The sequence below is a fragment of the Oncorhynchus kisutch genome, linkage group LG8 (genome assembly GCF_002021735.2).
Source record: "Oncorhynchus kisutch isolate 150728-3 linkage group LG8, Okis_V2, whole genome shotgun sequence".
Lineage (NCBI taxonomy): Eukaryota > Metazoa > Chordata > Actinopteri > Salmoniformes > Salmonidae > Oncorhynchus > Oncorhynchus kisutch.
The window spans coordinates 77318257-77344467 of NC_034181.2; the positions used below are offsets into that span (position 1 = coordinate 77318257).

General features: G+C 45.8%; 1 protein-coding gene across 4 annotated transcripts in view; it reads left to right on the forward strand.

The window, feature by feature from the left end:
• LOC109878798 (talin-2) overlaps window positions 1–26211 on the forward strand; it is a 140103-nt gene that overhangs the window by 55729 nt on the left and 58163 nt on the right. For 3 of the 4 annotated variants that reach the window (XM_031831262.1, XM_031831264.1, XM_031831265.1), the window contains exons 1-18: window positions 7371–7506; window positions 7772–7869; window positions 8382–8511; window positions 8624–8776; window positions 9686–9828; window positions 11003–11130; window positions 11498–11561; window positions 12128–12232; window positions 16188–16343; window positions 19196–19297; window positions 19524–19600; window positions 20632–20812; window positions 21059–21172; window positions 21750–21858; window positions 22739–22947; window positions 23975–24073; window positions 24213–24380; window positions 25968–26102. In XM_031831262.1, the coding sequence (XP_031687122.1) occupies window positions 7371–7506; window positions 7772–7869; window positions 8382–8511; window positions 8624–8776; window positions 9686–9828; window positions 11003–11130; window positions 11498–11561; window positions 12128–12232; window positions 16188–16343; window positions 19196–19297; window positions 19524–19600; window positions 20632–20812; window positions 21059–21172; window positions 21750–21858; window positions 22739–22947; window positions 23975–24073; window positions 24213–24380; window positions 25968–26102 (2307 nt within the window). Of the gene's footprint in view, window positions 1–7338; window positions 7507–7771; window positions 7870–8381; window positions 8512–8623; window positions 8777–9685; window positions 9829–11002; window positions 11131–11497; window positions 11562–12127; window positions 12233–16187; window positions 16344–19195; window positions 19298–19523; window positions 19601–20631; window positions 20813–21058; window positions 21173–21749; window positions 21859–22738; window positions 22948–23974; window positions 24074–24212; window positions 24381–25967; window positions 26103–26211 lie in introns of those variants that run through there. The other variant, XM_031831261.1, reaches the window with a different exon arrangement.

Here is a 26211-nt window from a genome sequence, read left to right on the forward strand (position 1 = left end):
TTTCTGTAATCATTCATGTGGGGACTGGCTGCATGGAGAAGATGGTCTGATATCACTAACCTATTTATTATCCACAGGCGCTACATGTAAAATGGATGGATCATAGTCTGCAACATGCTCCGGGAATGCATTAGAACCTTTAGCCTCAGTTTATCAAGAAGATATTTAAGAAGCCTGCTGCGTCTCACTGTTAGCTTCGCACCAGATGTTGCTCTCTGAGTAGTTTTTTTTACCATGCCCTTCTCTCCAAACAAATCCATCTCACTTGCGGCAGGCTAATTTGAGTTCATCTGAGTTCATCATGGTTGAATTTAGAATTGGCCGTAGGGATTACATTTTTGCCAAATGGAACTTGATCAAATCTGAGGTAGATGTGATTCTATTCCAACCTTCATTGTGTTAACCTGAGGCCATGTGCTGTTGTAGAGTCAGCCTGACGGTCATAAGATGAGGCTATATTGTATTGGTGGACACACACACACAGTATTGTATTTGCACCACATTGATGTGTTCTGTCCGCGTATTGAATGTCCATCCCAGAGGCCCTCCAGTATTGTAGTCTCCTATTGGATTGGAGACCATGTTACAGTAACCAGGCCTGGGATTTCCCAGCAGGACCAGGCTCATTCATTGATCTATTAAATTACATGGTCTCTCTTTCTATATACTCTATTCTCCTTTCTCTCCCTATTTCTCACTCTCCTCCTGTCTCTCTATCTCACTCTTTCCATGCTCTAACCCTTTTCTCTTTCTCTGTCCATCCCTCTCTCTTTCTCTGTCCAACCCTCTCTCTTCTCTATCCATCCCTCTCTCACTCCTGCAAAAGGAAGTGGTTCAGATTTCACCTTAGGTTGTTTTCCTTACAATGTTTTGTTGTTGACCTGAAGTATGCTTCCGCTACTAGTCTGCTTTCAGATACTATTCTGCTCTTCTTTATTAGACATTGAGATGTAAGATAAAGGTGAATCAGGTGTGAGGCTGTGTGCGCACAAGAGGGTCTTTCTCCTCTCTCTATCAGACCACTTGGCTGGAAGTGACCTTGGTACTGCTGAACAGGCAGAGGTGTTTGCCTTTGTACCTGTCTCTGCCTGCCTGCCTTGGGTGGCTGCAGCCTGTATTGACTGGTGTTAATCGAATGGATGTGGTCTGGAGGACAGGACAAATGACAGGTGGCTATAGAGGTGATGTCACAGTAGCAGGAAGTCAGACATGGATATGGGGTCATCTGGAAGCCAAGGGCTTAGCCTGCTCACAAATGACCATAAACACCACCCCATTTACTTGCCTACTGTGACCCTAATAATCTGAACATGATCATGAAAATCTATGCCATTATTCTACCTTGTCATTTCACTGTACATTGTAGTTTCTATATCCCTTTCTCCCACAGTGGGTTTGCTTTTCAGTGTACTGGAAGGTGTTTACAACCTGACGAGATCTCAGCAAATCCTTCCTCGTCTGAGGGAGAGAATAGGAAGGATAGCAGGCTGGTGTGGTAATCCATTTTGATAGCAGAGCATCTTCTCGTTAGCCTGCCGAAGATCATCTCATGCCAAGCGTATTCTTATGACAAATATTTGTATTTATTATTGCAATAATCAAGACCTACTTGTGTAAATGATGAGTGATGGTTTGGTTGTTACTAAGAACATTAATTGTCATTTCTGTTTGATGCCAGCCATGTAATTTAAGGCTCCCTCTGGCAGACCAATAAAGAGAGAGATGTTTCAGTTTATTGCTCGTGAAGGAAAGAGCCAAATGGTTTTTCTCAAGGCTAGGAAGTGTTCAAGCCCTAACCTGACCTGTAAAATCCACCAGACTTCAATCAAATTGTATTTGTCACATTACTTTACCTTGAAATGCTTACTTACAAGCCCTTAACCAACAATGCCGTTTTAGGCCAAAATATTTACTAAATAAACTAAAGTAAAAAATAAAAGGGCAACAATAAAATAACAATAACGAGGCTATATAGGGTAGAGGTCGACCGATTATGATTTTTCAATGCCGATACCGATTTATTGGGAGGACCCCAAAAAAAAGCAGATACCGATTAATCGGCCAATTGTTTTATATATCTTTTTATGTATGTATGAATGAATGAAATGTATATGTGTAATAATGACAATTACAACAATACTGAATGAACACTCATTTGAACTTATTATAATACATCAATAAAATCAATTTAGTCTCAAATAAATAATGAAACATGTTCAATTTGGTTTAAATAATGCAAAAACAAAGTGTTGGAGAAGAAAGTAAAAGTGCAATATGTGCTATGTAAGAAAGCTAACTTTTCAGATCCTTGCTCAGAACATGAGAACATATGAAAGCTGGTGGTTCCTTTTAACATGAGTCTTCAATATTCCCAGGTAAGAATTTTTAGGTTGTAGTTATTATAGGACTATTTCTCTCTACCATTTGTATTTCATATACCTTTGACTATTGGATGTTCTAATAGATACTTTAGTATTGCCAGTCTATTCTCGGGAGTTGATAGGCTTGAAGTCATAAACAGCGCAATGCTTGAAGCACAGCGAAGAGCTGCTGGCAAATGCATGAAAGTGCTGTTTGAATGAATGCTTACGAGCCTGCTGCTGCCTACCACCGCTCAGACTGCTCTATCAAATCATAGACTTAATTATAATATAGTAACACACAGAAATACGAGCCTTAGGTCATTAATATGATCAAACACGTTAACTGTCATTTCTAAAACAACGTTTATTCTTTCAGTGAAATACGGAACCGTTCCGTATTTTATCTAACGGGTGGCATCCATAAGTCTAAATATTGCTGTTACTTTGAACAACCTTCAATGTTATGTCATAATTATGTTAAATTCTGGCAAATTAATTACGGTGTTTGTTAGGAAGAAATGGTCTTCACACAGTTCGCAACGAGCCAGGTGGCCCAAACTGCTGCATATACCCTGACTCTGCTTGCACAGAACGCAAGAGAAGTGACACCATTTCCCTTGTTAAAAGAAATTCATGATAGCAGGCAATTTTAACTAAATATGCAGGTTTAAAAATGTATACTTGTGTATTGATTTTAAGAAAGGTGTTGATGTTTATGGTTAGGTACACGTTGGTGCAAAGACCATGCATTTTTTCGCGAATGCGCTTGTTAAATCACCCGTTTGGCGAGCTAGGCTGTGATTCAATGACAAATTAACAGGCACCGCATCGATTATATGCAACGCAGGACAAGCTAGATAAACTAGTAATATCATCAACCATGTGTAGTTAACTAGTGATTATGTTAAGATTGGTTGTTTTTTATAAGATGCTATATTTTTATAAGATGCTAATGCTAGCTAGCACCTTACTTTGGCTCCTTGCTGCACTCACACAACAGGTAGTCAGCCTGCCACTCAGTCTCCTCGTGGAGTGCAATGTAATCGGTGTCAGAAAATGCGGCCATTCCGATTAATCGGTCGACCTCTAATATAGGGGCTACCAGTACATGTAGGTAGGGATAAGTAAAGTGACTATGCATAGATGATAAACAGCAAGTAGCAGCAGCGTAAAAAAAAGAAAATGTGGCGGGGGTCAATGCAAATAGTCTGGATAGCCAGTTGATTACCTGTTTAGCAGTCTTATGGCTTGGGGTACAAGCTGTTAAGAAGCCTTTTGGATCTAGACTTGGCGCTCTTGTACCACTTGCCATGCGGTTGCAGAGAGAACAGTCTGACTAAGATGGCTGGAGCCTTTGATAATTTTTAGGGCCTTCCTCTGACACCGCCTGGTATAGAGGTCCTGGATGGCAGAAAGCTTGGCCCCAGTGATGTATTGGGCCATTTGCACTACCCTCTGTAGTGCCTTGCGGTCGGAGGCCGAGCAGTTGCCATACCAGCCAGTGATGCATGCAGTCAGGAAAATCTCCATTGTGCAGCAGTAGAACCTTTTGAGGATCTGGGGACCCATGCTAAATCTTTTCAGTCTCCTGAGGGGGGAATAGGTTTTGTCGTGCCCTTTTCACGACTGTCTTGGTGTGCTTGGACCATGTTAGTTTGTTGGTGATGTGGACACCAATGAACTTGACGTTCTCAACCTGCTCCACTGCAGCCCCATCGACGAGAATGGGGGACATGCTAGGTCCTCTTTTTCTTGTAGTCCACAATCATCTCCTTTGTCTTGATCACGTTGAGGGAGAGGTTGTTGTCCTGGCAATACATGGCCAGGTCTCTGACCTCCCTATAGGCTGTCTTGTTGTTGTTAGTACAACAGTGGTAGGCCTGATAACCATCAGCAAATGTAATGATGGTGTTGGAGTTGTGCCTGGCCGTGCAGTCATGAGTGAACAGGGAGTACAGGAGGGGACTGAGCACGCACCCCTGAGGGGCCCCTGTATTGAGGATCAATGTGGCGGATGTGTTGTTAACTACCCTTACCATCTGGGGGTAGCCCGTCAGGAAGTACAGGATCCAATTGCAGGGGGAGGTGTTTAGTCCCAGGATCTTTATCTTATTGATGAGCTTTGAGGGCACTATTGTGTTGAACGCCGAGCTGTGGTCAATGAATAGCATTCTCACATAGGTGTTCCTTTTGTCCGGGTGGGAAAGATCTGTTGGTGCTTTACGCAAATTGGAGTGGGTAAAGGGTTTCTGGGATAATGGTGTTGTGAGCCATGACCAGCTTTTCAAAGCACTTCATGGCTACAGACGTGAGTGCAACGGGTCAGTAGTCATTTAGGCAGGTTACCTTAGTGTTCTTGGGCACAGGAACTGGTGGTCTGCTTAAAACATTTTGTTATTACAGACTCTGAGAGGTTGAGAATGTCAGTGAAGACACTTGCCAGTTGGTCTGTATTTTCCACCATAATTTGCAAATATATTCATTAAAAATCCTACAATGTGATTTTCTGGATTTTTTTTCTCATTTTGTCTGTCATAGTTGAAGTGTACCTAAGATGAAATTACAGGCCTCATCTTTTTAAGTGGGAGAACTTGCACAATTGGTAGCTGACTAAATACTTTTTTGCCCCGCTGTATATACTGTATTTCATACCGTCTATTGTGTCTCTGTGCCGCATAGCCATCGCTCATCCATATATTTATATGTACATATTCTTATTCCATCTCTTTACACTTGTGTGTATTAGGTAGTTGTTGTGAATTTGTTAGATTACTTGTTAGATATTACTGCACTTGTCGGAACTAGAAGCACAAGCATTTTTCTACGCTCGCATTAACATCTGCTAACCATGTGTGTGACAAATGACATTAGATTTTTATTGTTTTATTTGCCAGTTAGGCTCTACACCCCCCGGTTTAATGTGCTTAATTTTAAGAAGTTATTTATCCACTTTAGTTGTGATACAAACCTTATAGGCCTCAAAACATATAGGCCTATGGGCTATGCTAAATGGGGTGTGATACAAACCTTATAGGCCTCAAAACATATAGGCCTATGGGCTAGGCTAAATGGGGTGTGATACAAACCTTATAGGCCTCAAAACATATAGGCCTATGGGCTAGGCTAAATGGGGTGTGATACAAACCTTATTAAAACATATAGGCCTATGGGCTAGGCTAAATGGGGTGTGATACAAACCTTATAGGCCTCAAAACATATAGGCCTATGGGCTAGGCTAAATGGGGTGTGATACAAACCTTATAGGCCTCAAAACATATAGGCCTATGGGCTAGGCTAAATGGGGTGTGATACAAACCTTATAGGCCTCAAAACATATAGGCCTATGGGCTAGGCTAAATGGGGTGTGATACAAACCTTATAGGCCTCAAAACATATAGGCCTATGGGCTAGGCTAAATGGGGTGTGATACAAACCTTATTAAAACATATAGACCTATGGGCTAGGCTACATGAGGTGTGATACTAACCTTATTAAAACATATAGGCCTATGGGCTAGGCTACATGGGGTGTGATACAAACCTTATTAAAACATATAGGCCTATGGGCTAGGCTACATGGGGTGTGATACAAACCTTATTAAAACATATAGGCCTATGGGCTAGGCTAAATGGGGTGTGCGACTATGATTTTCTTTTTAAGTAGCCAACAAATGCGATGTTTCTTGCCTTATGCTGGGCATCATTCACAAATGATAATATATAATTCACAAGCTAATGTTGTCATCCATCAGACTATTCTTAATTTAATCTTGTCTTTACGTATACTAAATAACATATGTGTGAAATTTGTATTGATTTAGAATGGACCATTATCATGCATCCGTCTCGAAACGGGCAGGGCGAAAAATACATGTCACCTATGCACTTAAATAGCTAATGTAAATTTTTTAAATGCCAGCCAGATAGGCTATACTCCTGTTGTAAAGAGAAGCGATGTGCTTAATATTAGGAACGTTGAGAAATAAATATAGTAGGCCTAGCCTATAGAAAGCTGATTGGATCCTCTTTTTAATAGAGGGCACCACTGTTTTCTCATGCAATTGCATAGCCTATAGAAATGTTGCGCAACATGAGCTCATGAAGTGTTTGATTTGATTTTCGATCACATTTGCATTGTCAGAGTGATTAGAAGGACAGTAGAGTGCAGAGTACCAGGCAGTTAGCAAGTTAGGTAAGCTACTAATACCATCAGCAGCATCAGAGCTTGGAGAAGCCTAATTACCATGACTAAACGGTCATGTGGAATTTGACTGCCTTCATGACTCGTGACCACCGGTGTGGCGGTAATACGGATACCTTAACAGCCCTAGTCCTATAGATTGTTGGAGAGTGTTTTCCTAACTTGAGCAGGTTGTTCTGGTCAGTCCGGCAGGTTGTATATGCGGTAGGAAATTCTCCCCTTACGCTGTCAAATCAAATTTGATTTGTCACATACACATTTTTAGCAGATGTTATTGCAGGTGTAGTGAAATTGTTGTAGGTATATATCTAGGTAAATAGACTGTTGATTAGACTTGAACCCTCTGAGTGTGTACCAACCAGGTGCAGTTATTTCTCCTTGTCAGTGTAATATGCAGGATATGTTCTCTGTCGTCTCCGAGTGGCACATGGCTCATTTCTGTCTGTCTAGGTTACAGATAAATTGAGTTTCAGGTTGTTTGAGTGTCTGCCCGCTCAGTGAGACAGACAGATGGCAGTGTTCTTCTCATGTTGTTTATATCCAGATACAGACATGACTTCAGTTTTGACCCCCTTCGTTTTTCCCAGACAACAGATGGACTGTATTTGAGAACTTGTGAATTTGTCATAGGCTCTAACTCACCAGAATGAATTCTGTGAAATATTACTAATGTGGTGCGATCACATCTGTGTCTTGGCTTCATGGAAAATTAAGTAGTTGTATTTCCTTTGTTCTCATCCACATCTTATACTGATCTCACCCTCCATTCTCCCAGGTGTAGACATACCCCCCACACCGCCGGCCAAGATGGTGGCCCTGTCCCTGAAGATCTGCGTCTGCCAGCGCAACCTGGTGAAGACCATGCAGTTTGAGCCGTCCACGGCCGTCTACGATGCCTGCAGAATCATCAGAGAGAGGGTTCCCGAAGCCCAGACTGGACAAGGTACACTCACAAGACACAGACATACAAGCGGCAGAGGCCACGTTCAAATTCCTTTATAGACCATCCTTCCTTAACAGGTGAAAGCAAGGGCAACACGTTGCTTTCATCTGTACAGTCATGTCTTAGCACTCATTACTTCAAGGAAGGGAGGATGCACTTCGGAAGAATTAGAATGGTACCTGCTTCTCGACACTAGAAACAAGGGCTTAGAAATGCATCATTCATCCTATTGCTAATGGTAACTTCTATTCCTTTTGTCTTCCAGCCTCAGACTACGGTCTGTTCCTTTCTGATGAGGACCTCAGGAAAGGCATCTGGCTGGAGTCAGGAAGAACTCTGGATTATTACATGCTGCGGAACGGGGTAAAAACCTACCTAAAGCATACCTTCTGTAACCCTTAGTAATCTGACCAGTCCTCTACTGTAGTGAAGGTTCTCTACTGTAGCAAAGGTTCTTTGTAGTTGTTGCCATGGAGAAAGTATTTAAAGTATGAGAATCACATACTGTAACACACACACACACACACACTGACACTATTCTTGATTGAAGTTGGTCCTCAAAGATTACACACATTCATTGGATGTGTTTTCCATTGGTATTTCCTCTCTAGACAAGTGCTGTGTGTTTAAAGCAGGGTGAAGTACCAGGCCTGTTGGAATGACAGAGTATGTAGTTCAGAGGAAAATCTTTTTCATATTGCTGTGTGCGAGAAATTAGAGAGTTGTGGGGATGGAATAGGCAACCGTTAAATTAGATTTTCTGCCCTCCGTTCATCCCTCTCGCCTTCGACTGGCTAAATGTTTGATCACTCGCTCTACTTTTTGCCACATTCACAGTTTATATTTTGCTCTCCCTCCCTCTCCCTCCTTCTCAGGATATCATTGAATACAAGAAGAAACAGAGGCCATTGAAGATCAAGATGCTGGATGGAGCTGTGAAAACCATCATGGTGGATGACTCCAAAACAGTGGGAGAGCTGCTAGTGACGATATGCAGTAGAATAGGTGAGTGGTCCATTATTTGTAAAAACACATGGATTACATGATTTATTTAAACACCTGTCATAGGAGAGCCAGTGGTTTGAGGTTGTCTGAAAGCTTTTCCCTGTGATTTCAGGAATCACCAACTACGAGGAGTACTCTCTGATCCAGGAGGTAATGGAGGAGAAGAAGGAGGATGGGACGGGCACCCTGAAGAAAGACAGGACTCTGCTCCGAGATGAGAGGAAGATGGAGAAACTCAAAGCCAAGCTTCACACAGACGATGACTGTGAGTTTAGGCCAACTTCACTTATTATTTTTAACTCCTTGTGAACTATAGGGCCTTAGTTGAGGCCAAACATCTCTAGCAGACGCTCTTATCCAGAGCAATTGGGGTGCAGTGCCTTGCTCAAGGGCACATGAACAGAATGTTCACCTTGTCAGCTTGGGGATTCAAACCATTGACCTTTCGGTTACTGGCCAACGCTCTTAACCACAAGGCTACTTGCCATCTCTACAAATTGCCACTAGTTCTGGGAACATGTTTATACTTAAGCCAATTTAATTTCCCTTATGGTCATTTCTTTTATAATTCAACCGATCATATGAGCCAAATATGTTTTGAATAAAGTTCGCAGTAACAGGATTATTTAGTTAGCTGAATTGTATCTGCTATCCTTGAAGGTATTGCTCTGTCTGTTCTGAAAATAGATTTTGATACATCTGCGTGTTTCATATTCATTATTTTTATTATTGATTTATTATTGATTTGACTGACATTTTTGTTTAAGGTATTATTTTAATAGTGATTTGAGTTGGATTCTGTTATCGCACATCAAATTGTATTGTCCTCCTTTTTTCCTGAGCGGTAGTGTCCATTTCTCATGTGCTGTAGGCAATGGACGTCTGTCTTTGACTGAACACTTCACAGCAGGCCTACAGGCCATGGACAGGGCAGCTCCTCTCCAGCCTCTAGTTATTGGCACATCCATCAAACTGATGGGCAGCTTTACACCACTATTGACATTATCACTACCCCCCTTCAGGGGAACACTGACGCCAATATGGATTTTGGTTTTATAAAATATTGAGTCAACCCATGGGTTGACTATAATGGAGAGAATTATGGTTAGATTTTTAAGTTTATTGAGAAGGTCAGAATCTGCATTTACGAGTTAATATCAATGTTTGTGTTTAGTGAACTGGCTTGACCACAGCAGAACGTTCCGTGAGCAGGGGGTGGAGGAGACCGAAACTCTTCTGCTCAGGAGGAAGTTCTTCTACTCAGACCAGAACGTGGACTCACGAGACCCGGTCCAGCTCAACCTGCTCTACGTCCAGGTCTGACCCTCACCGCGGTCTCTCCTCTCCTTCTGCTTTTAACACGTCTCTGTCCTTTCCACTTCCCTCTCTCCTACTCTTTCTTACTCTCTCTTTTCATCCTTCCCTCCTCAATAACTGTCTTTCACTCTCTCCCGCCCCTCTCTTTCCCTCTTTCCTCTCCCATGCCTTCTCCTCTGTTGTACTTGCCCTGCATAGTAGTCAGCAATTAAGCTCTTCACCAGAAACATGCTGTAATGGATGAATGTTGATAGATAGAGAACATCTGTTATTCCATTTTTTGTTTCCTTTTATAATAATAATTGAACACACACACACACACACACACACACACACACACACACACACACACACACACACACACACACACACACACACACACACACAGCCAGGGCTGGTGCTTCACACTCAGGTGTCTCATTATCACCACCACAATGATTACTGCCTCAAGGTGTGTGTGTACGCATGTATATTTTCCTGCATTTCTAAATCATTTGTCAGTGCATTTGCGATGTATTGTATTTTGATGTATGCAGCTGGCATATTGCATTTGTGTCATTGTCAAGTCATGGTGGGACTGGGACCCTATTCCCGTGTCTACTGACAGTGTCCTCTTCTGTGTGACATTTGGTCCCAGGGGTCCTGCCTAGTCTTTAACACACCTCTTCCTCAAAAGGACTAAAGCACCACTTCCATTGCTAGTCATGTTGTGCTGTCTGTGTGTAATTACCTGTTGTTGTAGTGTATGTAAATGGCTGTAAGAGATGGTTCAGCCAGATAAAGGATCTGGTTCAATAAGTAGGTATATGAGACTCAGCAGGCTCTCTGTTCTGGGCTCATTATTCTCTGAATGAGAGTTGTCTCGATCAGGCTGATGGGCTGTACAACATTAAGGGATCAGGGTTGAGATGAGGTCATTAGAGGTACTAGTGTTAGACGTCTTTTGTTTTGATATGTCACCATGGTTGGATCCATCATTTCAGGAAGTGAATTGTTTCCCAATCAAGAATGTAAAGAAAATGGAGTCAGCCGCTCCATATTACTAGTGATATATTGGGTTTCATCTTTATCTCTTACCATTCCAGAATTAAAACAGCCTTGGAGGACTTTGAGTGGCGCGTGTCTCTTATGACGGTGATTATATTAAATGTGTGTGTGTTTATCTCTCTCCCAGGCACGAGATGACATCCTAAATGGTTCTCACCCTGTGTCCTTCGACAAGGCCTGTGAGTTTGCAGGGATTCAGGCTCAGATCCAGTTTGGACCGCACATAGAACACAAACACAAGCCTGGATTCCTAGAGTAAGCTTCACTTCCTTCTGAAGACTACTTTAACGTTACATAAGGCGAAGGGAAAGTGGGAGACCTAGTTAGTTGTACAACTGAATGCATTCAACTGAAATGTGTCTTCCACCTCCAACCCCTCTGAATCAGGGGAAGGATGATGATGAACATGGTGATGATGATTTTTATCATGAAGGTGATGCTATTCAATACAATGAAGACATATTGCTGGAAGGAATGTATTACTTCAGGGTACTGATAGAAATCTGTTTTCATAATACAAATCCTCACCATATTAAATGGGGTTTTGTTGTTTTAAACCAGCAGACTTTTCATGGTTTTATGTATAAACTCTCAACCTGTACCTACCTATAATCTATTTTAGCCTCAAGGAGTTTCTACCTAAAGAATATATCAAGCAGCGAGGGAATGAAAAGAAAATCTTTCAGGTTGGTCCAGTTTGTTTATGAATCTTATAGAAGTAGATATTGGGGCGGCAGGTAGCCTAGTGGTTAGAGCTTTGGGCCAGTAACCAAAAGGTTGCTAGATCGAATCTGTCGTTCTGCCCCTGAACAAGGAAGTTCACCCACTGTTCCTAGGCCGTCATTATAAATAAGAATTTGTTCTTAACTGACTTGCCTAGTTAAATAAAGGTTAAATGAAATAAAAAATATATTGCCGTTTTATCTTCAATTAATTTGCTTGTTTCTGAATCAATTATTTATAACTTTTGGTTCCTATTCTGTCAATTTCTTAGTCCCATACAACTGCTGATCTAAATAAAAGTAGAACCCTGGTGGTTCAAGCACTGAATGCTGATTGGCTGAAAGCCATGGTATATGAGACCGTATACCGCAGGTATACGTTTGTAGCCAGTTTATAATGGCAATAAGGCACCTCTGGGTATATGGCTAATATACCACGGCTAAGGGCTGTTATTATGCACGACACAACGCAGAGCACCCCATCGTGCCTTAATGCTTTAATATATTCTATTCTATTTTCAAACTCTCAGGACCACAAGAACTGTGGTGAGATGACAGAGATAGAAGCTAAAGTAAAGTACGTGAAGCTAGCCAGGTCCCTAAGGACATACGGAGTGTCTTTCTTCCTGGTGAAGGTAAGAGTGTGTGTGTGTGAAGCACTAGCAGGTGCAGAAATGAGTGGGTTACAGCTGAATATCAGTAGCTTTTCATGTTGCAACACCAAGGCCTCGTTCCACTCTTTCATATCAGAGGAATGTCTTCTCTTTGGAGTGGACAGAATCCAATCCCACCTGAGCATTAGGTTTAAGACCAACCAGATGACTGAATTATGCTCATCTGGCTTCTCCCAAACTACACGTTTCCTAGCCTGGTCCCTGATCTATTTGTGCAGTCTTGCCAGCAACAAGCATAGGAGTTGGCTAGTACTGTACAAATGAGATCTAGTACCAGGCTAGAAAACTAACAGCATCATTATTCAGACTCCAGAGTCACACTTTCCTAGTTAAGAAATGGCAGAGCAACACAAGGCAGTGTGGTAATGATTTGAATGAATTAGACTGAGGAAATATTGCACGTTTTGGCACACCCATTAATCTTATGTAGATGTGAGCTAAACAAAAGTGTTAGACACATTTCTTACAAATTCTTCATATCTGGATACAGACGTTTGAGTAGGAGTTAAAGCAATACGTAGAAGTGATGAACAATAAACCTTTTGATTCAAACACATCTCACAGTGGTTTATGAGAAGGTAATATGAAGTCATAGTTGATGGATTTAAATTGCTCTGGTTAAGGTGGTAGAACGGTAGCAAAGCAGTGAACACTAACTTACTCCCATCATCATCACCTCGGTGAGGTTCATTGTGTTCCTGGAAAGTGACCGTGTGCCTGCAGCCTGTGCACTGGGGTGTGGCGTAATGATTACTTCCCTGTGAGCAGGGAGAGAGCACGAGGGAGGCAGACAGAGAGCAAGCACCTGGAGGGTTAACTAGTGGTTTCTGGCTGCACCTCTGCCAGGCAGGGTCTGTCCTTTTACTGCAGCCCCCACAGGGAGATAGGAGGGGCCCGTTTGTTTGGTCCCCCCCCCCGCCCGTCACCGCTCCAGCTCCCCTTGTCCCCCTGCCCGTCACCCCTCCAGCTCCCCTGGTCCCCCTGCCCGTCACCCCTCCAGCTCCCCTGGTCCCCCCGTCCGTCACCCCTCCAGCTCCCCTGGTCCCCCCGCCCGTCACCCCTCCAGCTCCCCTGGTCCCCCCGCCCGTCACCCCTCCAGCTCCCCTGGTCCCCCCGCCCGTCACCCCTCCAGCTCCCCTGGTCCCCCCGCCCGTCACCCCTCCAGCTCCCCTGGTCCCCCTGCCCGTCACCCCTCCAGCTCCCCTGGTCCCCCTGCCCGTCACCCCTCCAGCTCCCCTGGTCCCCCTGCCCGTCACCCCTCCAGCTCCCCTGGTCCCCTCGCCCGTCAACCCTCCAGCTCCACTGATCCCCCCCGCCCCTCAGCTCCCTTGGTCCACCCCGCCCCTCCAGTTCCTCTGGTCACCCCTCCAGCTCCCCTGGTCCCCCCCGCCTGTCAGATCCCCTGGTCACCCCTCCAGCTCCCCTGGTCCCTCCGCCTCTCAACCCTCCAGCTCCCCTGGTCCCCCCGCCCATCACCCCTCCAGCTCCCCTGGTCCCCCTGCCAGTCACCCCTCCAGCTCCCCTGGTCCCCCCCGCCTGTCAGATCCCCTAGTCACCCCTCCAGCTCCCCTGGTCCCTCCGCCCCTCAACCCTCCAGCTCCCCTGATACACCCGCCCCTCCAGCTCCCCTGGTCCCCCCCGCCCATCACCCTTCCAGCTCCCCTGGTCCCCTCGCCCATCACCCCTCCAGCTCCCCTGGTCCCCCCCGCACCTCAACCCTCCGGCTCCACTTATCCCCCGCGCCCCTCAGCTTCCCTGGTCCCCCCCGCCCTCACCCCTCCAGTTCCTCTGGTCACCCCTCCAGGTCCCCCCGCCCGTCAGATCCCCTGGTCACCCATCCAGCTCCCCTGGTCCCCCCGCCCGTCATACCTCCTGGTCCCCCTGCCCCTAACCCCTCCAGCTCACCTGATCCCCCACCCACCCGTCACCCCTCCAGCTCCCCTGATCCCCCCCGCCCGTCACCCCTCCAGCTTCCCTGGTCCCCCTGCCCATCACCCCTCCAGCTCCCCTGGTCCCCCTGCCCGTCACCCCTCCAGCTCCCCTGGTCCCCCTGCCCGTCACCCCTCCAGCTCCCCTGGTCCCCCCGCCCGTCATACCTCCAGCTTCCCTGGTCCCCCTGCCCGTCACCCCTCCAGCTCCCCTGGTCCCCCTGCCCGTCACCCCTCCAGCTCCCCTGGTCCCCCTGCCCGTCATACCTCCAGCTTCCCTGGTCCCCCTGCCCGTCACCCCTCCAGCTCCCCTGGTCCCCCCGCCCGTCATACCTCCAGCTTCCCTGGTCCCCCTGCCCGTCACCCCTCCAGCTCCCCTGGTCCCCCCGCCCGTCATACCTCCAGCTTCCCTGGTCCCCCTGCCCGTCACCCCTCCAGCTCCCCTGATTCCCCCCCCGCCCGTCACCCCTCCAGCTTCCCTGGTCCCCCTGCCGGTCACCCCTCCAGCTTCCCTGGTCCCCCTGCCGGTCACCCCTCCAGCTCCCCTGGTCCCCCCGCCCGTCACCCCTCCAGCTCTCCTGGTCCCCCCGCCCGTCACCCCTCCAGCTCTCCTGGTCCCCCCGCCCGTCACCCCTCCAGCTCCCCTGGACCTCCCGCCCGTCACCCCTCCAGCTCCCCTGGTCCCCCCGCCCGTCACCCCTCCAGCTCTCCTGGTCCCCCCGCCCGTCACCCCTCCAGCTCCCCTGGACCTCCCGCCCGTCACCCCTCCAGCTCCCCTGGTCCCCCTGCCCCTCACCCCTCCAGCTCCCCTGGCCCTCACCCCTCCAGCTTGCCTGGTCCCCCCCGCCCGTCAACCCCTCCAGCTCCCCTGCCTGTCACCCCTCCAGCTCCCCTGCCTGTCACCCCTCCAGCTCCCCTGCCCGTCACCCCTCCAGCTCCCCTGCCCGTCACCCCTCCAGCTCCCCTGCCCGTCACCCCTCCAGCTCCCACGCCCCTCTCCCCTCCAGATCCCCTGTCCCCCCCTCCCCTCTCCCCTCCAGATCCCCTGGTCCCCCTACCCTTCCAGCTCCCCTGGTCCCCCCACCCCTCCAGCTCCCCTGGTCCCCCCCGCCCCTCTCCCCTCCAGCTCCCCTGGTCTCCCCCGCCCCTCTCCCCTCCAGCTCCCTGGTCCCCCCCACCCCTATCACGTCCAGCTCCCCTGGTCCCCCCCCGCCCCGCTCCCCTGGTCCCCCCCGCCCCTCTCCCCTCCAGCTCCCCTGGTCCCCCCCCGCCCCTCTCCCCTCCAGCTCCCCTGGTCCCCCCCGCCCCTCTCCCCTCCAGCTCCCCTGGTCCCCCCCGCCCCTCTCCCCTCCATCTCCCCTGGTCCCCCCCGCCCCTCACCCCTCCAGCTCCCCCTTATCCCCCCGCCCGTCACCCCTCCAGTTTACCTGGTCCCCCCCGCCCCTCATACCTCCAGTTCCCCTTGCTCCCCCGCCCCTCACTCCTCCAGAGCCCATAGAGACCCACTCCATCAGCAAGGCAGTGTTGAGCAACTCTTAAACACTTCTCACCTCTGTCCTTGTGTCACTCCCAATCAACTCTCCTCTCTCCCTCTGATCAGTCAGAAAAGCCACATGAGATTGAGGAAGAAGGACGCCATTTCTATTTTAGGAAAGTGTGAGTGAAAGGCAGTCCATGATTCTTGATGGATTAGACATAGTCCTTAATATCTTAACCGTTCATGTGAATATGAAGTTTAATGAGGTTTTGGATGCTTATTTCACTCTGTTCTCTAATGAAGCTTTGTCCATTGTTTTCTATTGACTGTTTGTTTGTATTAGAAGATTAATGGCATGAATATGTTGTGTATTTTCCACTGTTCTCTGAGTGTTAGTTGTTGCTTATTCTCCCATTGTTCCCCAATAAGGTTTTGTTGCTTATTCTTCATCATTCTCCAATAGGCTTTTGTTGCTTAATATTTCCCATTGTTCTGTCACACTGTTTTATAGGAGAAGATGAAGAGTAAGAATAAGCTGGTCCCCAGGCTGTTGGGGATAACCAAAGAGTCAGTGATGAGGTTGGAGGAGAAGACCAAAGACGTGGTGCAGGAGTGGCCCCTCACCACTGTAAAGAGATGGGCCGCCTCGCCCAAGAGCTTCACCCTGGTGAGAACCCCAGCGTGTGTGTGTGTGTGTGTGTGTGTGTGTCTGTCTGGTAAGACTCCCTTCCTCAGTGCTGCCGCCTCCACTTCCTATAGTCCACTAGAAGACTGACAGGGTCCACAGAGACCTCTTGTATATTATACACACAAACACCAGTCCATTATCTGCCCTCTACATGTATGTCCGTTGTGCTGTATTTCTTAGGTAGATTACACATAGATAGACTCTCAGTAAATGAAATGTTCATCTGAATGTTTCTCTTCTCATAAACAATTAGTATGAAGACTCTTCTCGTCACTCATTCAATTGTTCAACTTAATTTACTGAACAAACCCCCTTTGTCTTGCCTGACTGCCCTTTGTGACTTTACTAAGAGTCAGTGACTAAAGAAATGCCTAATCTAGAAGATCTCTTTATGTAGACATGCCGTCTTTACCAACACTCAATTGAATTAATCCTCTCTGTGTTGGTACAGTTCAGGAATGTTCCCTCTGTGTCCCAAGTAGCCCCATATTCCCTTTAAAATGCTCTACTTTTGACCGGAGGGAATAGGGTGCCATCTGGCATGCAGCCCCTGTACCTTGAAGCTGTTGGAAATTAAGCTGTACCTTTTGGTGAATGCTTTGAAATATATTCCTAGAATTTTATTCAACCAATCATGCATATTCCTTTGTGGTGATCCTTTCATCCATTTTCAAACCCCTGTTGGCAGGGTCAGATCAGTTTCATATTCTAAAAGATGATGTCCAGAAATAGGACTAAGGAATATAGAATGATATTCTATGGAATGTCTCCTGATATTTAACTTCTTGCGTCGAGCCATCCTGGATCCGGGATCGTGAATACAGCCTCAAGCTCATTACCATAACGCAACGTTAACTATTCATGAAAATCGCAAATGAAATGAAATTAATATGCTAGCTCTCAAGCTTAGCCTTTTGTTAACAACACTGTCATCTCAGATTTTCAAAATATGCTTCTCAACCATAGCAAAACAAGCATTTGTGTAACAGCTATCGCAGCTAGCGTAGCATTTAGGGTTAGCATCAGCAGGCAACATTTTCACAAAAACCAGAAAATCATTCAAATAAAATAATTTACCTTTGAAAAACTTCAGATGTTTTCAATGAGGAGACTCTCAGTTAGATAGCAAATGCTCAGTTTTTCCTGAAAGATTATTTTTTTAGGAGAAATCGCTCTGTTTGGTGCGTCACGTTTGGCTACCAAAAAAACCCGAAAAATCTGTCATCAAAACGCCAAACTTTTTTCCAAATTAACTCCATAATATCGACTGAAACATGGTAAACGTTGTTTAGAATCAATCCTCAAGGTGTTTTTCACATATCTCTTCATGATATATCGTTCGTTGAAAGCCTCCTCTCTCCTCTCAATCACTGGATGACTGCGTGCAGCTTGTAGATTACGCACCAATTTAGACAAAGGACACCGGGCGGACCCCTGGTAAATGTAGTCTCTTATGGCCAATCTTCCAATGATATGCCTACAAATACGTCACAATGCTGCAGACACCTTGGAGAAATGATAGAAAGGGCAGGCTCATTCCCGGCGCATTCACAGCCATATAAGGAGACAATGGAAAACAGAGCCTCAAAAATTCTGCCCATTTCCTGGTTGAAGTTTCATCTTGGTTTCGCCTCTAGCATTAGTTCTGTGGCACTCACAGATAATATCTTTGCAGTTTTGGAAACGTTAGTGTTTTCTTTCCAAAGCTGCCAATTATATGCATAGTCGAGCATCTTTTCCTGACAAAATATTGCGCTTAAAACGGGCACGTTTTTTTATCCATAAATTAAAAGAGCGCCCCCTATATCCAAGAAGTTAACGTCCGAAGTGATTTTCTTCTTTCCCCACACAGATTCTTCCATGTGAAGTGTGCCTTTTTATATGACTAACTGTAATTGGTTCAATCTGACAGTGGCTACAGCCTGCTAGCAGTTTGATGTCTAGGCTTCAGCAGCTCAATGTCTGGCGTCTGTTATAAATAACTAATTCCATACGTTCACATGAATCCCCACACACTGAGCCAAGTCCTCTATGTAAACAAATGACAAGCGAAACCACTGCAGTGGTTGGGATCTTGCTTTGAATGTTATTCCAGTAAGAGATGCTGTATACAGTTTGCCATTAGCTGGAGCATTTGTCATGAACCTCTGTGTGTTATTCCAGTACAGTTTGCCATTAGCCGGAGCATTTGTCATGAACCTCTGTGTGTTATTCCAGTGTGAAATGCAGCATTTGGCGTTGCTGGCCTGTGTTTGACTGTTGTAAGATTTGGTATGAAGCCGTGTGTGTTTGCCTCTGGTAGGGATGTATAGGATTTGGTATGAAGCCGTGTGTGTTTGCCTCTGGTAGGAATGTATAGGATTTGGTATGAAGCCGTGTGTGTTTTGCTTCTGGTAGGGATGTATAGGATTTGGTATGAAGCCGTGTGTGTTTGCCTCTGGTAGGGATGTATAGGATTTGGTATGAAGCCGTGTGTGTTTTGCCTCTGGTAGGGAGGTATAGGATTTGGTATGAAGCCGTGTGTGTTTGCCTCTGGTAGGGAGGTATAGGATTTGGTATGAAGCCGTGTGTGTTTTGCCTCTGGTAGGGAGGTGTAGGATTTGGTATGAAGCCGTGTGTGTTTGCCTCTGGTAGGGATGTATAGGATTTGGTATGAAGCCGTGTGTGTTTTGCCTCTGGTAGGGAGGTATAGGATTTGGTATGAAGCAGTGTGTGTTTGCCTCTGGTAGGGATGTATAGGAATTGGTATCATCCTGTGTTTGTCTGTCTGTTGTAGGCTTTTGTAATAGTCCGGTATAAAATGCTATATTTGGTATGGACCTCTGCTGTAGGATTTTGGGGAGTACCAGGAGAGCTACTACTCAGTCCAGACCACTGAGGGAGAACAAATCTCTCAGCTCATCGCTGGATACATCGACATCATCCTCAAAAAGGTGAGTTTAGGAAACCCTTTCCCATCGCAGCTAGATTATCCACTTGTTAAAGTGAGGGACACTGCTTCTAGAAAACATCAATACTCCGATGCATGTCCAAATAGTAATGCCTAAACCTACCTGCCAATCACAATATGTGTTGCCTTTTAGAGATGGAATAGCCATTGTCACCTTTGATCCAAATGTCACTTTGTGAATTTCTCTCTCTTTCTCTCTGTCTCTGTAGAAGCAAAGTAGAGACCGTTTTGGTTTAGAAGGAGATGAAGAATCCACCATGCTGGAAGAATCCGTCTCCCCTAAGAAGTATGTGAACTGTTATATAATGCTCAGCAACACACACTAGTAGTGTCGTACAGACCAGGTTTGTGTTCATTAGGACATGCAACAGAAAACATTTCAACATGAAAAAGAGGGTTTATTATTGGAGAGATCCAGGTAGTCTCGCCTGTTTTTGTCCGTTCAGTGGCTAATGAAGCCAACATGGCCTCAGTCCCATTTTATGTTCCAGCTATAATGTATAGATCTCATAAATACACCTGACTGTACTCATGAACACTTCCCCTCAGTGAGGATAGTATTGTCCCTTAGGATCAACTTCCTCTGTTGGAGTTTCTCTTTTTCTCCGTTCTCTCCATCCGGATAAACAACCTTTTTATCTGAACTTCCCTAATTACACGCGTATTAGTCCCTTTATCTACATAGAGCTGTCGTTAAATTACGTAAGCTGTTTTCCTGTCTAGTCTCAATTGATGTTTCCGTTCCTGTACTGAGGGAATATTGGCCTTGATAGTGTCCCAAATTGCTCCCTATTTAGTGCATTACTTTTGGCCAGAGCCCTATGTGCCCTGATCAAAAGTAGCACACTAATGAGGGAATAGGGTGCCATTTGAGACGCAGCCCTTGTGTTGTTCCCTTATCTGGGCCAGTCAGTGTGGAGGATAGCATAGAGGGCCTAAGGGAAGACACAGGCATTAATACTGCAAACTCACTGGAAACCAAACCTGGAAGGCTTCGTCTGAAGAATAACAGAGTCTTCTTCCTGGAAGAACACAATGAAGGTTTGATGTCGGCCGTGGTTCCTGTTAGCACCACACACACACACACACACACACACACACACACACACACACACACACACACCGAGTCTGGCAAACAGACACCACCATCCTTCGATAGTTGGACCACCTGTGGATGGGAATGGTGACGCTGTCACCTGAAATGCTATCGATAATTACGTGATGAATATTAAGTATCACAGATGCGTCTTTTTGAAAATCATCCACAGACCATAATTAATTCATGTAGAATTTGTCTGTTTATCTGCGTGTTTCCAGGTCGACGATCCTGCAGCAGCAGTTTAACCGTGTGGGTCGTGTGGAGCATGGCTCTGTGGCTCTACCAGGGGTGATCAGGTCTGGCTCTATAGGAGCAGAGTCTCTCAGCATGGGCACCATGCCTTCTGCACAGCAACAGGTCATCATGGGACAGATGCACCGAGGACACATGCCACCACTGGTGAGAGCAGGAATGCAATGTTACATGTTCTCTCTCTCACACACACACACACACACTTTCTGCCCCTCTTCTTTCTGTTTCTCTCTCCACCTTTCTCTCTCTCTCTCTCACACATCCTCTTTTAAATGTTTCTCTCTCACTCACTCACACACACACATCCTCTTTTTAAAATGTATCTCTCTCCATCTCATATCTCTATACGTGTTCAGTAGATATTAATCATGTCTGTGTGTTTATTCTCTCCAGAGCTCGGCCCAGCAGGCCCTGATGGGGACCATCAACACCAGTATGCAGGCAGTACAGCAGGCACAGGCTGATCTGGGGGAGGTGGACAACCTGCCTCCTCTGGGACAGGACATGGTGTGGACACACACACACACACACACACACACACACACACACACACACACACACACACACACACACACACACACACACACACACACACTTGTCTCCACTGGGACAGGACATGGTGAGGAGGACATATAACAGCATTCTGACCGTCACACACAGACAAGCGCACACACACACACACACATACAGACAAGCACACACACACACACCACTCAGTTAATTTCACGCCCTATTAACTTATAATTAAGTTGTTAATACTCTTAAAGCTTCTGATCCAAATCTTTACATTTTATATTGTAATTTTCTGACGTTAGATTTTTATGCTTAACGGCATGTTTAATGTATGTACATAACACTCCTTAAAATAAATGTAACTACGTCTATGCTCACCCTAGTGCTCTTCCCTCAACGCCATTCTCCCTGCTTCAGCTCCTAGATCACCATTCATCCTCCAACTCCCATCCTGACTTTCTGATGTTTCATTCTTCTTATTTACCTGTATGTTCTGCAATTCAGCTTTTAGCTGCCAAGTTCCACCTTCATGTGATAATTCTGATGAACCAGTACCATCTCTCTCCTCCAGGCGTCCAAGGTGTGGATCCAGAACAAGGTGGATGAGTCCAAACATGAGATCCACTCCCAGGTGGACGCCATCACCGCAGGAACAGCTTCTGTGGTCAACCTCACCGCTGGTACGTGGCTTTGGGATGACTCAGGAAATGACATGATGTTCAATGGAAGAGCTGGATATTCCAGTGCTGTTGAAGTGACAGAAGGCTTTGAGCTTACATTTTTGCAAGCAGTTTCTTTTCTACATTTTTATCTCTCGCAGTTTAAAATGATTCACACTTAACATTTTTCAAGTTAACGACTTGGTTTTCATTACGTGTTAATCTACAGTAATGGTGAACTGGTATCCATTATAATGTGTACTAGTGGGCCATGCGAGCTGGCAATATTCTTCATATCATTGCTTTGGTGCCATGCTGAACCCAACCAAGGGACAGTCGGTGCTTCAACCATCTGTTTCAATATAAGGGGACTTCCCTGCTCTGTTGTCCAGTAGCAATCAGAGAAGAGTGCTGATATAGGATCAGTTTGGCCTTTCAGACCATTGTATAGTAAATAAGATGACATGGACCGGGGATCCTGATCCTGGACCAGCGCTCTGAGATGCTTTATACGGTCCCTGACCCTTTCCCCTTTTATCTAAACGTCTGGTCATTTCCACCAGCAGTCTAATGTCTAAACAGAATGATCTAATGTGACATGCTGAATTGACTGGCTGAGTGTAACATGGGTACAAGTTTGGGACACATACTGGCTCACTGTACTGCACCCTGTTAGGTACCCAGAGGACAGGCCAGAAGGGCTTGAGATGGTTAACTTGGCTCTCTTTATCTCTCTATCTCTGTCTTGTTTTTTTCATTCTCCTTCTCAATCTTCTCTGCCTCTTTCCATCCCCACCCTCTTTCGCTTACTATACTCTATTCCCTCTCTCTCTCTCTCTCTGCTCTCTCTCTCTTCCCCTCCCCTCTCTCTCTCTTCCCCTCCCCTCCCTCCCTCTTATAGGTGACCCGACAGACACAGACTACACTGCAGTGGGCTGTGCCATCACCACCATCTCCTCCAACCTGACAGAGATGTCTAAGGGTGTGAAGCTACTGGCTGCTCTTATAGAGGACGACACGGGCGGGAGTAATGACCTTATGGGTGCCGCTAGGAACCTTGCCGGGGCCGTCTCTGACCTGCTCAAGGCTGTGGAGCCTGCCTCCGGAGAGGTGAGACAGGGCTGGCGGAGGCAGATGCCTCAGCACTGGTCCAGGAGAGCCTAGAGTGTTTACGGCTTTTGTTCCAGCTTAGTGCAAAGCAAGCACACTTGAAACAAAAGCCTGCAGATTGGCCTACTGCGGCTTTCCGTGGCCAGAGTTTTCTACCAACAATGCTTCAGCCCAACACTTGTGGTATCTGAAGAGCACATGAGCTGGCTTCTACACATGATTCAATGTTCTAGACTTACTTGGACCTCTCATTAAGTTCCATTGTCCCTGATATAAGGCATTTTATATTCTCTTTAGTAACAGAACAAACATCACAGTTGATCTTTCCCAGTTGTATTGCCTGTAAAGGGAGGGTAACAGAAGGCTGTAGAGTGTGTTAGGTTTGATTGGAGGTGTTTATACTGTACTTATCACTAATGCACCACTGGCCTCAATAATACCAACTGAGCTCCTACTGTATTCATATGGTGGCACTCCTCCCAGTTACAAGGCTTAATTTGATTAATATTTCCCTTTTTTATGTAGTGTGTCATGTGTTGGCTGTCTATTGTATTCCTGCCCTCATGTCTGAACAGAGACAGATGGCCAGAGACCGACAGCCAGGCAGAACCATAACAAAATATGGCCATTTGAGCTATTCACCCTTCCTTTGCTACTGTGTGTTTTGTTCACGTTAAACAAAACAAAGGCTGGTGAGGATCATTCTCATGTGAATGATTCATCACTGCCATGTTGAATAATGGATTTCACATAGACCTGCACCTGCAGGCCCAGTTCACTATGCTCACAGTGTTCTCTTCAAGGCCAGTTGGGATAATAATGTTTTTGGGAGATTCTGTCTTTACAATATGGAAATACCCTGATGTGGATTCAGAAATACAGTAGCTCATCTAAGATAATCTGGTGTGTCGACCTTCTGGGGCTAAGCGTAGATGCTGAGCCAGCTGTAATTTAGGTCTACCTACCGTAGACCCCACGTGGGCTAACCCTTGTGCCATAGCTGTACTCTGACTTCCTGTTCCCTCAGCCCCGTCAGACAGTGCTGAGTGCAGCAGGCAGTATAGGCCAGGCCAGTGGGGACCTGCTACTTCAGATAGGAGAGAACGAGTCAGACGAGAGGTTCCAGGTAAGAGTCTGTTTATTTTCACCTTTTCTCATTACAAACTTTCACATGAGATTCAGACTCACCACATTTAGAGGGATTATTCTGCAGTTGCACCCAATCTGATGGGATTGGACATGAATAATGGTGATGACCATTTCAGGAGGTGCTGATGATCCTGGCCAAGGTGGTGGCCAACGCGGCAGCCATGATGGTGCTGAAGGCGAAGAACGTGGCCCAGGTGGCAGATGACACGGTCCTACAGAACAGAGTCATCGCTGCTGCCACGCAGTGTGCCCTCTCCACCTCCCAGCTGGTGGCCTGTGCCAAGGTACAACACTGTAGACCTTTCACACACTCCCACTGACATTTCATCATGATGAGAATGATGTGAGAAGGGGGAAAGGTTTGTGGCAGTGCTGCGGTGGATAATTCAACAACAGTAGCTATGATTCTTCCACTTCAATAACCCCAGGTAATGTTAGTAACTTCAATAACTCCAGGTAAAGTGACTAACTTCAATAACCCCAGGTAAAGTGACTAACTTCAATAACCCCAGGTAAAGTGACTAACTTCAATAACCCCAGGTAAAGTGACTAACTTCAATAACCCCAGGTAAAGTGACTAACTTCAATAACCCCAGGTAAAGTGACTAACTTCAATAATCCCAGGTAAAGTGACTAACTTCAATAACCCCAGGTAAAGTGACTAACTTCAATAACCCCAGGTAAAGTGACTATAACTTCAATAACCCCAGGTAAAGTGACTATAACTTCAATAACCCCAGGTAAAGTGACTAACTTCAATAACCCCAGGTAAAGTGACTAACTTCAATAACCCCAGGTAAAGTGACTAACTTCAATAACCCCAGGTAAAGTGACTAACTTCAATAACCCCAGGTAAAGTGACTAACTTCAATAACCCCAGGTAAAGTGACTAACTTCGATAACCCCAGGTAAAGTGACTAACTTCAATAATCCCAGGTAAAGTGACTAACTTCAATAACCCCAGGTAAAGTGACTAACTTCAATAACCCCAGGTAAAGTGACTATAACTTCAATAACCCCAGGTAAAGTGACTATAACTTCAATAACCCCAGGTAAAGTGACTATAACTTCAATAACCCCAGGTAAAGTGACTAACTTCAATAACCCCAGGTAAAGTGACTAACTTCAATAACCCCAGGTAAAGTGACTAACTTCAATAACCCCAGGTAAAGTGACTATAACTTCAATAACCCCAGGTAAAGTGACTAACTTCAATAACCCCAGGTAAAGTGACTATAACTTCAATAACCCCAGGTAAAGTGACTAACTTCAATAACCCCAGGTAAAGTGACTAACTTCAATAACCCCAGGTAAAGTGACTATAACTTCAATAACCCCAGGTAAAGTGACTAACTTCAATAACCCCAGGTAAAGTTACTATAACTTCAATAACCCCAGGTAAAGTGACTAACTTCAATAACCCCAGGTAAAGTGACTAACTTCAATAACCCCAGGTAAAGTGACTAACTTCAATAACCCCAGGTAAAGTGACTAACTTCAATAACCCCAGGTAAAGTGACTAACTTCAATAACCCCAGGTAAAGTGACTAACTTCAATAACCCCAGGTAAAGTGACTATAACTTCAATAACCCCAGGTAAAGTGACTATAACTTCAATAACCCCAGGTAAAGTGACTATAACTTCAATAACCCCAGGTAAAGTGACTATAACTTCAATAACCCCAGGTAAAGTGACTAACTTTCTTCCTCTTTGTTTCTCTTTCAACACATTCACTAATTTTCCTCCATCACCCCTTCCTCTCCAGGTGGTGACTGTCACCATCAGTGCTCTGGTGTTCCAGGAGCAGCTGATCTCGCTCTTCCTCTAACTCTCTATATCCCTCTCTCACTTTCTCCATCTCTCCCTGCAGGTGGTGAGTCCCACCATCAGCTCCCCAGTGTGCCAGGAGCAGCTGATTGAGGCAGGGAAGCTGGTGGACCGCTCAGTGGAGGGCTGTGTCCAGGCCTGTCTGTCTGCCACAGTCGACGGGGAGATGCTGAAGCAGGTGAGCAGAGTTGGGGTCAACTCCATCTCAATTTCAGTACAGTTTTCTCATATAGAAGCATTGAGGAACATTTGAAATGGGTTTGTCAGTGTACTTCCTGAATTGAAAC